General features: G+C 39.2%; 2 protein-coding genes across 2 annotated transcripts; one reads left to right on the top strand and one right to left on the bottom strand.

Annotated features, from left to right (window-relative positions):
* On the bottom strand, positions 1 to 6,990 carry LOC103136597 (glucose-fructose oxidoreductase domain-containing protein 2). The gene is made up of 3 exons (XM_007549914.2): positions 6,256 to 6,990; positions 4,676 to 5,029; positions 1 to 3,282 (listed from the first exon to the last, which is right to left on the bottom strand). The coding sequence occupies exons 2-3, from the start codon at positions 4,926 to 4,928 to the stop codon at positions 2,387 to 2,389; spliced, it is 1,149 nt and encodes a 382-aa protein (XP_007549976.1). The 5' UTR covers positions 4,929 to 5,029; positions 6,256 to 6,990; the 3' UTR covers positions 1 to 2,386.
* A 124-nt stretch (positions 6,991 to 7,114) lies between these two features.
* Positions 7,115 to 9,033, top strand: thap11 (THAP domain containing 11). The gene has a single exon (XM_007549912.2). It carries the CDS (start codon positions 7,634 to 7,636, stop codon positions 8,444 to 8,446), a length of 813 nt encoding a protein of 270 aa, XP_007549974.1. The 5' UTR covers positions 7,115 to 7,633; the 3' UTR covers positions 8,447 to 9,033.
* The last annotated feature ends 4,643 nt before the right edge of the window (positions 9,034 to 13,676 follow it).

The raw sequence follows: 13,676 nt of genomic DNA, 5'->3' as shown, positions 1-13,676 counted from the left end.
TAAAACAATTATATTTATTAAAAGAAAAATATGTCACACAGATTAAAAGTACAGTTTATCAACTCTGAAGCAGCAAATTAGTGCCCAAAATGCCATATTAGTTAAAACAAGACTAAAAAAAAAACAAAAAAAACAAGATATATAAATATTACAGCATCAAAACAGAAATTCACAGGCTGAAAGACAATGGACAAACATGTCAAACCTTCTCCAGGGAACAATAAATAAATACAAAAGTTTATTATAAATGTTGAAGTCACATTTGCAGCAAGCTGGCTGGTGCAAGCACTAAATCGTTTAGTAAACAGGTGGCATTTTATCAGTGTGAAGACAAAGAAAAGCTGCTGACAAGGTGATTAAAAAAATAAATCAGCTGGAATGCGTTTTAGCAGTGATGGATTCAGCAGAAACATTTTCTAAAGAAATTAATGTAAACTACAGCCCTGCTGAGAAAATGAGATGTAACAAATATATTAAGATCTACGCTAGCAGATCAAAAAAAATTGGACAGATTAAATAACATCAAATACTCTTTAAATTCCCCTGATTCCCATATAACTGGAGCTTTGACTGTAACAAAGAGGCAGCTGCTATGTGGCGGATCGGACCCACTCACACTGGACTACGTTTTAATTTAGAATCAAACTCTTAATTTTAAGTGTAAACTTAAGTTTTTATCTTTAAAATAAGTTGTAAATGTTTAAATCTCCAGGTAAACCTAACAGGTAAATGTTATGGCTTCATTCTTTCCGTCAGTTTTGATAGATAAAAAGATTGTAGGCGGATTTTTCACGAGTTATTTAAGAAAATCCAAGTTATTACCAAAACACATTTCATCCGTGTTACAATAACTATAGTTTTCATCTAAATGTTGGACATTTCTTTTAAAATAATGGAAATGCGGCACGTAAAGAAAAACCTCTGGCTTATTTACAGCGAGCCGCTCAAAACAAACATTCAAACTTACCTGGTCGCTTTCAGGGGGCCATCGATATTTATGTTCTCTGCATAACTTATTTTACTCAGTCCCTGGTATATTTGCCACGGCGTGTTGTAACAGGAAAATAATAATAATAATCTGGTTAGGTTACCTGTAGCAATCAATAATGTAAATCATTTTGACCATTTCTAATGCAAGAAAGCCAACAATAAACCAACAGCAATAAGTCAATAATATCCTAAAGTTTTTGTCAATAACAAACATTTTGCCAATAATATAATAGATTATTACACTGAAATATAGTAATATCTGCAGCTGATGTAATTTAATAACACAACTGTAAATCAGATTATTTGAAACTTTGGTGTTCTGCTCATCAAGTATCAGTAGACTTTTATATTTAAGTATTTATTAAGGAAACACATTGGGCTGCACTTTCTATATAATGAGAGATAATTTTAAACTTGTTTAATCCCCATTTTAGTTTCTTAGATATTTGAATTTTTGATTTAATGTTTGGAGGAATATTTCTTTTCACATTATGGGCTAAATGTTCTTTGTTCAAATACTTCCTTATACTGTTTGTAAATTATTATGTTTATAGCTTTGTTACATTTAAAATGTTCAAAATTGTGAAGTGATTGGCTATTTTATCAGTATATTTTGCTACATGAGTCACTTTAACCAAAATTACTAGAGCTAAAATTAAACAAAACTAAATGTAAACGTCCCACAGCATTATTATTTCTGTTCTGATCTTATTTAACTATCAGAGGTAAATTATGAAAAGCACCTTAGTCAAATTATCGTCTTGCTTTCATATTTAGTCCTAAAGTAAACTCTGGTGAATATAATAGTGACCTACAAGTAGTGATATAAACGATGTTTAGGCAAACAATAATTTAGATTTTAAGTACAAAACTGTTCAACTCGTCCTAATTTAAATACAAAACTTGAGTGAAAATATTTCACTGCAGACTTTGTTGCACAAATGAAGCACATACATTATTCTGAAACGTGCAAATACCAAGTATTAAATGTCGATGTTGCGACTTACTGACACAAAACCATTTACAAACTGAGAAGAGTACATTCCTTACTTCTCAACTTCGAAATGAGCCAGATGAAGGCAGCATCTACAGGATTGTTGGCACACGTTTGTCGCCAGGCTGTCTGTAATTCCACTGGTCCGAACCCAAATAATAAGGCTGTGGTTTACTGATGGAGTACATTTAAGAGTACTCTCCTTCCTCCAGGCGCACAATGCAGCTGTGTCTATGTTGGCTAAATATTAATCTGCAAAACCTGAGAGGAAGTGAACATGAAAGTAGTCGTGTGTGTGTGTGTGTGTGTGATGTAAACGGCCAAAGCAGCTGAATCGCAGACATACGTTCAGAGTCCCGTTCTGTCACGCACGTAGATTTTGCACTCAGTGAATGTTTCGGTTCAGTTTTTGTTTCTCTGCAGCGCCTCGCACAGGTTGTGGTTGGGGTCCGGCTCCTGACTCATGATCTCCACGCAGACCCACTCCCCGCTGCTGCTGGACTGTTTGACCGCCTCCACCACCGTCTGCACGTACAGGCCGTCTTCAAAGGTTGGCGCCGAGGCAACCGGACCTTGTGACCACAACCGCTGCTCTTCGTGAGCCTGGAAGGACTGCCTCAGCGCCTTCACCATGGAGCTCAGCCCCTGCAGATGAGGGCGGGGCGTCTCTTTCGCCTCCGGTCCGACGCCACCGCCGTCAGCCAGCAGCAGCTCTTCGCATTTGCTCCCGTTGCGTTGGCCGTACAGCTCGGTTCCCCTGGCGACCAGCCTGCCAGCAGATCCGACGATCATAACCTCGTGCACGAACGACCCCGGCATGTTGAAGTTCAAGGTGACGGTGCAGCACACGCCCGAGGATCCGGTTCCACCCATCAACATTTGGAAGAAACAAAAGTCGTCGCTGGTGACGCGGCGGATGCCTCGGATCAGGTTGTTCTGTTGCACAAAGGTCCGCAGTAAGCCGTGCACACGGTGAGCTCTGGTTCCCGTGAGGTAACTCAGCAGGTCGATGATGGCGGACCCGACGATGTGCAACCCGCCGCCGCCCATCAGCTCCTCGCAGGTCCAGCCGTACGACTGGTCCAGGAGGCTCGGGCCGTAGACCCGCACGTCACACACCTGGATGTCCCCGACGTAGCCCTCCACCAGCAGCTGTTGCATCGCCACAAAGGCCGGCAGGAAGCGCAGGGTGTTACCCATCATGCTCAGCAGCTGGGGGTAGTATCTGGCTGCAGTCACCATCTTGAAAGAGTCGACAGCGGTTGCAGCTTTCTCACACACGACATTCTTCCCGATACCTGTAAGACAGTGGGAACAGATGGAGAAACTCAGCTAATACTGAACTATTAAACTCACACAGCACGGCTAGGCAACGAGACTTAGAACTAAAACCTGATTATTTTCACTTCATATCCGAGTTCAAGCTATTATTTTTCTCACTTTCTTTTCTAAAAAAGAAGTTACAAATGACAGAAAATATTATAAAAAATTTATTTTCATCATCCCTTCTGTCAGTTTTTACAACACAGTATTATGGCAAGGATGCAAAATGTTTTTAATTTCAAGAATACAGCCAGAAAGTCTTAAAATTACAAGAAAAGGTTTATATGAGAAAAAAAAGCTTCTAGAGTTATCGAGATCTAACAAAACTAGTTCAGTCTTTCTTCAAAATAGACTCAGTTGTTTGTTTGCACAATCATTTCAAAGTCGTTTAAAGATCAAATTATAACTTCAAAAGATGCTCAACATTCCTCATTTGAATTCTTATTTAGTCAAAATTCTCATAAAATTATTATTGCATTCTCCTAATATTACGACTTTTTTCTGGTAATCTGAGCATATTTTCTTATTATTTCAACTTTATTGTCATATGACTGTATTCTTGTAATTTTAAGAAACAAATCTTAGCCTGGCCCTAATATTTTGTCAGAGTTGGCCTGAATTCAAAGTCCAAATAAACAGAAGCTCTGAAGCACGTTTGTCAAACAACTTTGGTTGTGCAATGATAAATAAAAAAAAAATATCCTAATTTTCCAAAAATTAAATCTTCAATAAACAAAAATTCAATTAAACGATAAAATAAATTTATCACCCAGCCTGAAAACGCAAAAATAAATGTAACACTTGTAGGTTTTGCAAACATCTTCACCGCATTGTGACCACTGCTGGGAGTAGCAAAGTCTACAGTAACTGTAACTTGAACAAGGTAGGAGGCATTTTAGCAGACTGACTGCTTCAGCTGGTCCAGCCTGTCCTTTCACAGGTCACACACCGGGTGTGTTCTGCATGCAGAGATGTTCGATAAGCAGCGTGTCAGATCTCCTCTTGAAAGCTTCCCTGCTGCAGACAAGTCCTTCAGCAGGGAAACATTCAGGAAGTTGCAACCAAAACAGGAAACTGAGCTCAACCCTGAAGAATTCCAACAGATGCTTTACACTGACGCCCCTCCGGTACAGTAATGTTAGGATTACTTCTAAGAGTTTAAAAAAAATATCATATCAGTTCCTCCAATAGCCCTCAGGGGAAATGTTACGGTTCGTGAAAATATTTTCTGAGGAAAGTCTCCTCTGCCACACCCAGTGAGATCACAATCAACGGAAACGTCTTAAGATTATGCTTTCAGAACAAAAGAAAGTTAATTTAATCAGAATTAAAATCTAAATAGCAGTGAAGGTATTTTAAAAAGCTTACCCAGTGCTTTGACTGCAATCTGTCTCGTCATTGAGGGGGGAATGTAGATGCACACCAGATCGACGTCTTGGTGCAGGAGGACGTCGTCGGATCGGCTGGTGTGAAACGGGATGCCGAGTTCCTTTGCCAAGCAGCAAGCTTCCTCTTCGCTTCGTCCCCAAAGCGCATGGACTTCAAAGCCCTCGGTTTGCAGCAGCGGGACCAGCACTCGGGCTGTGCTCCCGGTGCCAAAAACACCAACTCCTGGCAACATGGCCCTGCCACTTGGCGTTACTTTACATGTGGGCCACAGCCATCCATTCCAGTTTCTCACCAGCAGAGCTGCTTTTTTTTGGGAAAGTTAGAGGAAGTTACCTGTGAAAACGAATAAATGGATCTTAAAGGATCAACGATAAACATTTCTATAACTAAACAGCAGGCTTGCTTATGGTCTCCTATCAGAAAGCCCTTAAAATGTCCTGACACATTCTTCACACTGCTCTACACCCATCAGATATATATAGTATCACAAGGAGGCCTGTCAGATAACTTTTACTGGAATATAAATTGTCCCAAACATTATTGTTGGTTTGAGTCCATTTTCAAGTAATAGTAAAATAATGCACGAACACATTCTCAAATATCAAACTTTTAATTTTAATGAACATTTAGCACTGGAACTGGAAGACATTTTAAATATCCAAAATAAAAATAAACCCATAAACAACAAATGAAATTAATAAGAAAGTATGTGTAAACAAAACCGTCCTTCAAAAAATCCAGTCATCCAGTTTTTGATAGGAAGACAGAAAAGAGAAAAACAACAAATCATGCAAATGGAAATTATTGAGCTTGTTTTAATTTATTATGCAACTAACTAATTTATTAGTTTTTGGACAAGTCTAATCATAAGTATAAAAACACAGATAATTGGAATCATTTAAAAGTTATTTTAATGCTCCTTCATTTGGGAAAGGAGCCCTTACTCATGCTGTGTGCTGCAGGTTTATGCTAGTAGATTATGAGCGGCTATTTAATGCATGTGTGCAAACAGATGAGATCACACCATGATCCCAGGCGAACAAAGGATGTGTGGGTGAGCACCTGTGCACCTGCATTACCAGTGAAACCAGAAGTAAACTCTCCCCGCTCATGAACCAGGAACAAGGGAAACAGTCACTTATCGCACTACTTATCAGCAGGTCAAGGCTTTTTCACTTAATGTCACCATGAAAATCTACTGAAACTGCGTCCAGTCAGGTGGACTGATGATAAACCAGCTCAAAGAAAAGTTTATTCATCAGAATCAGACATTACTGGCGAGTATGCACGACATTAAAACAGATGCGGCATACAAGTATCACCATTATGAGGAGTATTTGATAAAGGCGAAGAGCTAACCACACAGAGAGACAATTGATAACCATGTCGGCTAGCGCATCCAGCTAGCCGCACAAACAGATGCAGAGAGAACTCCCAAAACTCGCGATAAACCTTCAACTCTACACGCCTAACAGCATAATTTAAATTTATCACTGGTTCTTTAAAGTCATACACTTAATATGGCATAAGAACACGAACAGATGTCACAGAGTACCTACCGGTGGGTCATCGTCCGCAGCAGCGATAGGTTGAGCCGGGGCGCTGCCCATTTGCTAATGACGGTAACTTCAGTAGCAACGGTTGGGCGGAACCGGAAATACTGTCAACGGAAATGTTATTGTTGAAAAACACTGAATACGGATTTAAATACGAGATTTACGCCAGATGAAAATGTTTTGAAAGCATATTTTGTGTGGTTAAACGAACACAGCTCTTTATCTTACGAAATTTTGCAAATGTCGTTCTGTAAAAGGTGGGAAAGAGTCCCTCTCAACTAAATGCCGTTTGCGACTGAACCTGCTCAATCAACCGGTTCTTTTTCACGGGAACGTTCATGTATGGTTTTCGTTTATGAATCTTTGCATCAAATAGTACCAAAATCCTACATATAATCGAATTAAAAAGAGAGTCAGAGAATTTTTAAAAAACATTAGACATTTTAACAATACAAACATCATTTGGGCAGTGTCAATTTAGAGAACTTGTGAAAAATGTCAACGAAAATGTAACAGATCACACGATTAAGATAAGAGAAAAATGTTCTGCACATATTAAGCTCACAATGAATAGCCAGCTCGTTTTTATTTTTGAGTGCTATTTTGTTGATTGTGGATAAATATTTTAGAGATTTATAAAGAATATTCAGATGCCAACATTTTAATGTTTCCTATTTCTATTAAAAACGAATCGTTCATTTTAGGCATATACTTAAGAAGAATATTTATTCTCTAAAATAATACGTTTTCTTTAAGATTTGAAACAAAAATTTATTCAAGCAAAAAAAATACAGAAAATATATGACATAGATTGAAACCTTGATATTGAAATAGATAACTTTTTTTCTTTTTTACCTTTATCCAGTTAAACAATATTTGGACAGGTTTTCCGTATTGTATTTTCTTAATAACACTAATTTCACCACTGACATAAGCAGTAATACAGCTACTACTTATAATAATATTAAAAATAGAAACAGAGATCTAAGGTGATGCAACTAAATTTATTTTTGACCACAAGGGGCGCTGCATCAGTGGCACTGTCAAAAAGGACGCGCAAGGGATCCTGGGACTTTTAGTTCTCAGTGAGCAACGGCTGGCTAGATAACACTCCGAAGAGCAAAAAAAGACCTATGAATAGTTCGTCTGCTTTAAATTTAGCGTGAGTACGAGATCCACAAGCTTTGAATTTTAACAGCTTTTGGTGGATTTGTACCGAAGAGCAGCTTACTTTGGGTCAAAATAAACAGGAAGTTGTTAGCTTTGTGGGACGTGTAGTTCCGTTTGTAGGCCGCCAAGCTTAGTAACAACGCATACAAAAAAGAAATAGCTACAAAATAACCAAAAACAAAGGCTGTGCTTCTTAACCTTTTGAGAGAACATGCCCGGGTTCACCTGCTGTGTTCCCGGCTGCTACAACAACTCGCACCGGGACAAGGACCTGCGCTTTTATACGTTCCCCAAGGACCCCGCTCTGAGGGAGCAGTGGCTGCGGAACATCTCCCGGGCCGGGGTCAGCGGCTGCTTCAGCACCTTCCAGCCCACCACCGGCCACCGCGTCTGCAGCGTGCACTTCGCCGGTGGAAGGAAGACGTACATCGTCCGGGTGCCGTCTCTCTTCCCCCTGCGGGGCGTCAATGAGCGCAGGAGTCGGCGGGGCAGAGGGAGGAAGTTGACCAACTCGGCCCCTGCCCCCGGGATCGTCGCCACCAGCGTGCTGGGGAACACGGCGGGCATCGTCGAGGGCACCATCGGAGGAGAGGTCGGCGACGACAGCATCACCGTGGTTCAGATAGGCAACAACGGGGAGTACTTGGGCACGGCGCGGCTTCCCGCCCAGGCAGAGGGACCCTGTAACTGCACCCCGCAGAGTCTGGTGGAGCTTAAAGTTGAAGACTTAACCGCGGACTCCGGGGCCAACCAGCAGCAGCTGTCCGTCCAGTACCTGAGTGTGACCAGCAGCCCGTTGGACCACTCGTACTCCCTGACCACCGGCACCACGTCCGCGGAGCTGCTGCGGAAGCTGAACGAGCAGCGGGACATCATCGCGCTGATGGAGGTGAAGATGAAGGAGATGAAGGCGACCATCCGCCAGCTGCGGGTGGCTGAGGCCAGGCTGCAGGAGGAGGTGCGGGAGCGGGACCGGCTGCTGAACAGCAGCCCGATGGCTGGGAACGCCCGGAAGAAAAACTGATGAGGAGGCGACTTAAGTTACCGAACCGACCCTTTACATGGACCCAGATTCACCAGGAGGAGTGTGAAGAAAAATCCTGCCCAGTTTTGTATTAAACTAAAATAGACTGCCTGGTTTAGGTAGCAGTTTGATTCATCTTACTGCTAATCACGTAGGAACTGGACACATTTTACGCCCCCCCCACCCCCTCTCCCCAAGATTCCCAAGTCAAGCATATTTCTAAGCAAAAGGAGCAGAAGTTGAACTCTGAACTTTCTGGTCGCACAGGGGTTTTTCTATTGACTGTTTTGACTTTGTGTCCATGCCTTTCAGCTTATAGTAGGAGGCTTCCCCAAGCAGCAGCTTGTGCTTTAACACGAAGGGCACCAAGATGAAGAAAACACTACTGACAAGCATTTTCATCTTTTAAATGAACTCAGCCCTCATCAAATCATCAAAGATGCCTTTCAATGTACTTTAACTTAATTTACCTTTGTTGCTTTTGAAAATATTTGTGCAAGGGAAGACTAGGTTTAGGAAACTCCTTAAAATAGCAAGCATCCCACAACATCGGAAATGTTAATAAAGGAAGTTTCAACATGTTTAAATGTGTTTTTTTCTTTTTGCCTTTTCCTGAAGGAAAACATTAACTGAAGATACGGTTTGCAGCTTCTACATGTAATCTGTCTCAAGCTAGTTTTGTTTTTGTTTCTTTTGTTATACCAGTTCACTGTAACGTGTTGGACTGAGCAGTTTTTTAAAATTGTGTTGTTTTTAGGGCTTTATGCGCAATACATTTCACACTTCCTAGTTTTGAACTCAGTCTGACAGATGTGCTCCAATCTCAGTTTGAAATCAATGTCACTGTGAAAGTTTTATGCTGACTCACATAAAAGACTTCTCAATGTCAAATTTACTCATATAGCACTTTAAAAACAGGTTTAAATCTGCGCCAAAGTGCTGTACAAAAATGATAATAAAATAAGTTGATGAAAAGAAAAAGAAATGTAGTGGAAAAAAAAGATGTATTGATATTTTGTCCAGTTGTTGTCACATGACCTGAGGTTGTAACGAGCTTCTGCTTCAGATTCAGACAATGACCGAGTGACATTTGCTTTACAAAATTTAAAATAAACATTTGCAGTGGCTCCTGTAAAGTATTTTGAAGCAGACTTTTTCGGGGGGGGGTTGAATTGTGAAAAAGTTGAACAATATATATTTATATATTATAAAAAAAAATCAATGACAAAAATTTGTGTTAGAGATTGAACAAAGCCTAAAGTGGTGGAAGAAAGTGTACCAATTCTCTAACTTCTGTTTGTTGCTTCAAATTTTCCACACACCTTCTTTTCTCATGGTTGCAGTTATTTTGGAAAGTGCACCAGTTTCTCCTGCACTAGAAGTCATGATGCTGCCACCACCACTCCCTCATCTCCTTTCCGATGGCTGGGTATTCCCATGGTGTTTAAACATTTATTTCAGGTGTAATTAGAAAAATGCTCTGCTTACTTCTTTAAAAACTTGAGAAGACATAAAAAGGTAAGTTTTGTACATATTAAAGACCGCAAGAGATTTGAGTGTAGATCCAATTAAGCACCAAAGCTGTTTAGAAAAGAAGAGATTTGATTTAAAATATTCAGTCCCTCAGTTACAGGATCATTTCAACAGATGCTTGGAAAATAAATAATTTGTCAAAAAACAAAAGTGGACAAGTGGCGCAACTGTTTTACACGTCAGCAACAATTATATAAATGTTAAGTCAGAAGACAAATGTGCGCATCTTTGCCATACAGAATTTTGTTAATGAGTGTAGATGTGGACAAAATGCTAAAGGGAATAACATTATTATAGTTTTAACTTTATTTCTGTGGTGATATGCCTCCCTGGATTTAAAAGTTCTGATATTTAACGTTTATTCGTACATTTGGGCTGCAAACCTCATGGTTTTCTAGAGAAATTCATCATTTTGGAACAAAGAGAAACAAAATCTCACCCAGAGGCACAGGCAGCATTTCAAAGTTTGTAATGTCACTTGTTGATTAAAAATGTACAAAAGGCAGCTGTTAAACAAATATAAAAAACAGGAATTTCTATAAATTATGGATTTTGTACTGACAAGAGTTTCAAACTTTTTTATATAATTGCTGATATAATTCTTATTGAACACAAACCTTGATTATCAACATTTAAGCAATAATTAAAAAATTAAAATTTCTGGCTTTTAAAACATATTTTTCTCAAGTAAAAATCATAAATATCATGTGAGAACAATCAGATTAAAATGTTAATTCTGGAAGCCAACGTTCTTCTGAAAAGATAACATGAAGATTAGAAGAGTTTGTCTTCTTTAAAACGACATCCAGGATAAAATACATTTACCTAATCATATATGTAATAAACCATTATTATTGCAGGTGAAAACTTTAAAAAACATAAAGTCTATGGATAGAAATATGTGTGCAAAGAATCCAATTCCTCTGGGAATGTTTTGCTTTAGTTTTGCTAAACTCAAGCAAACTTAGAGCATTTTATCAATAAGTCTGGAAATAATGAAGTTTTAACCCAAAATGTTGCCTGACAGTGAAGCAATTCAGACGTAAAAACAAGAATTTAATTGCTCCCAAAATGAAATTGTATGAAAACTTAATGTTCCAGCACTGAAAAGTCATCTTAACACACAATTGATTTGGTATTTATGGCTCATCACTCACTAAAGTATATAATTTACTTCACTTTTTCCTTCGAGATTTTTCCCAATTTTGTAAAAGTGATAATAGTTTCAGATCAGAAATTACTAGCAAAGGAAACAGCTAATTGTTGCAGCACGACTTTTAACCTCTAGGTGGCGATGAGATGAATAAATGCGGAGTCTCCCTTCAGCTCCCGTCATTACGGTTTAATTCAATTCATGACTGTATAGTAGATCTCTAATTATTTTTTTGCGTGCTGAAATACTTAGTGCAGCTCCTCCAAGCAAACTTAAACGCATGAAACCTGTCGTGCCAGAGTGCATGAAACAGAGAAAGCAGCAGAGATGATGAATGGATAGACGGAGCGAGGATCCAGATCCCTAATCTCATCTGGATTTATTTTTTTACCCCCAACAGTGTTGCATAATTCCTTAATCCTGCGCTGTCGATCAAACTTACACAACTCTATATTTATTTTCTGTCGTTTACAACTGATGCCTTCCTGTTTGGACCGACAGCAGTTTTTCCTGTCCGGTTCATCCAGTCATTCAGGGAGATGATGTGGTGAGGGTGAATGCAGATGTGACAATAAATAGGGGTTGACACGTGAGGAGAATGTAAAACAGCAAATATTAGAAATAATTACAACATTTACTCGAAATTTGTTGTAATTAAAAGGTGTCAAGATGTGAAAAACAGTTTCGTCTCCTAACATTCGTGGTAGTTTTGGACAGATTATAAACTGAGATCAGAATCAGTAATCCATGTGACGTAGAGAAATGAGTTTGAAGGATTTGTTCATGAAGACTCTAACAGGTGATGATTGTGTGTCCTGTTGTGTCTGGTGAAACTTTGTGGTGCTTTTTGATCCTATGTTTTTCTTTTACAAAGATATTTCTTGCTACATGTAACTTTAATTCATTCATATACCAATATGAATGTTGCCATGACTACATTGCTTAGGCAGAAGCAAAAATGCCTTTATGTATAAGCACTTTTCATCAAAATGATAATTTCAATTGAAACCTTTACCTCAGTTTTGTTAAATGATTGATGATTTTAAGCTTTGGCGGGACTTGTGGCCTTTATTCTCAATAATCAGACAGGAAAGAGAGCGAAGGAGGTAAGACATGGAGCAAGGAGCTCAAAGAATATTTATTTACCACATTTCAGCAACAATTCAAAGTGCTTTCCGCGATGAAAAAATAAAAAATAAAACAAGGCGCAAGCAAGAAACGTCACATTGCAGTGGTAAAATAAAGGAAGTGACGAAAACCTAAAAATAGATTACAGAATTGCTCAACCTTCCAGTTAATTAACGTAAACTCTAAACAAATGTGGTTTTAGCCTTTATTTAAAGGAATTCAGTTCTTCATCATCTTTAGCATCGAGATTAGAGGAGGACAAAAACCGATATACTGCATCTATTAAAAGGTCACGTGACCGCGTTGCAATTATTGTAATCTGACGGTCCCACGTCGGTCCGATGTGCCGCCTCTTGGGCCCAGAGATAAACAGTGATTTGGTGTCCACTGGAGTCATACAGCAGCTGTTTTCTCTCCGATGGTAAATCAGCTCGCAGCTGTTGCTACCGACCGCTGAGGTCCAGCTGACGGAGGCGACATCTGCGCTCATCCCAGTGGCTCTCCGGGGAAACCTGGGAGAAACCCGGACCGACATGTTCTGATTTAATTTCCTTCTGGGATCAATAAAGTATTTTTAATATGAATTGAGTTAAGACAGTTAAAGGCACAGTATGTAACTTTTACATAAAATATGTTTTTATATTTGTTAAAATATATTAAAAGTGTCACAATGTCGTGGCAGTTTATATAATAAGGGACATATAATCAGTGAAAAGATCAATCTCCTCCATTTCATCCCTGATCTACTATTGTCTCAGAGCTCCCGATCAAAAGCAACCAATCAGAGCCAGGAGGAGGTTCTTAGCGCTGTCAATCATCCTCATGTACTCCCTGCTAAATGTGCCAAATGCTGAGGGCGAAGAAACAACTGAGCATTCATGACAGACTGTGGTAGCTGAGAGACCAAGGGAGAGAGCAGCAAAGGAGGGGTGATTGACCGCGCTAGGACCCGCCCCTTGGCTCTGATTGGCTGTTTCTAGTTAACGCTGGGAGCACTGGGAGAAGACACAGGATTTTTTCAGATTATCTGTCTTATACTGTCACAATATAGTGACAGTTTCAAAAAATATTTAAAAAATATCTTTTAAAGATGTTAAGTGGTGCAGATTTAAGTGGTTAAATGAAAAATCTTGCAGAATGGGATTTTTTAAATCCGACTAATCGTCAGAATAGTTGATAAAACAATCATTTACTAAAATAATTGTTAGTTGCAGCCCTAGCTTCTAGTTATTAAAGCATCTCTTTCTGTCTCAACTTGGTGATGAGCTTCTAATGCATCATATCGGTTGATAGAAATCTGAAATTTTAACTTGTGTTTAATACAATGAATTTGAGTTGTCTGGAGGGCACAGAGGGAAGAAAATGATTTACAAAAAACATATCAAAGTAGTTTTAGTTAGTTCTGAAACTGTTTAA

Source organism: Poecilia formosa, unplaced genomic scaffold (genome assembly GCF_000485575.1).
Source record: "Poecilia formosa unplaced genomic scaffold, Poecilia_formosa-5.1.2 Scaffold33, whole genome shotgun sequence".
NCBI classification, from domain to species: Eukaryota; Metazoa; Chordata; class Actinopteri; order Cyprinodontiformes; family Poeciliidae; genus Poecilia; species Poecilia formosa.
Note: the sequence above shows the minus strand (reverse complement) of the source record. Positions and strands in the feature narration are given on the sequence as shown.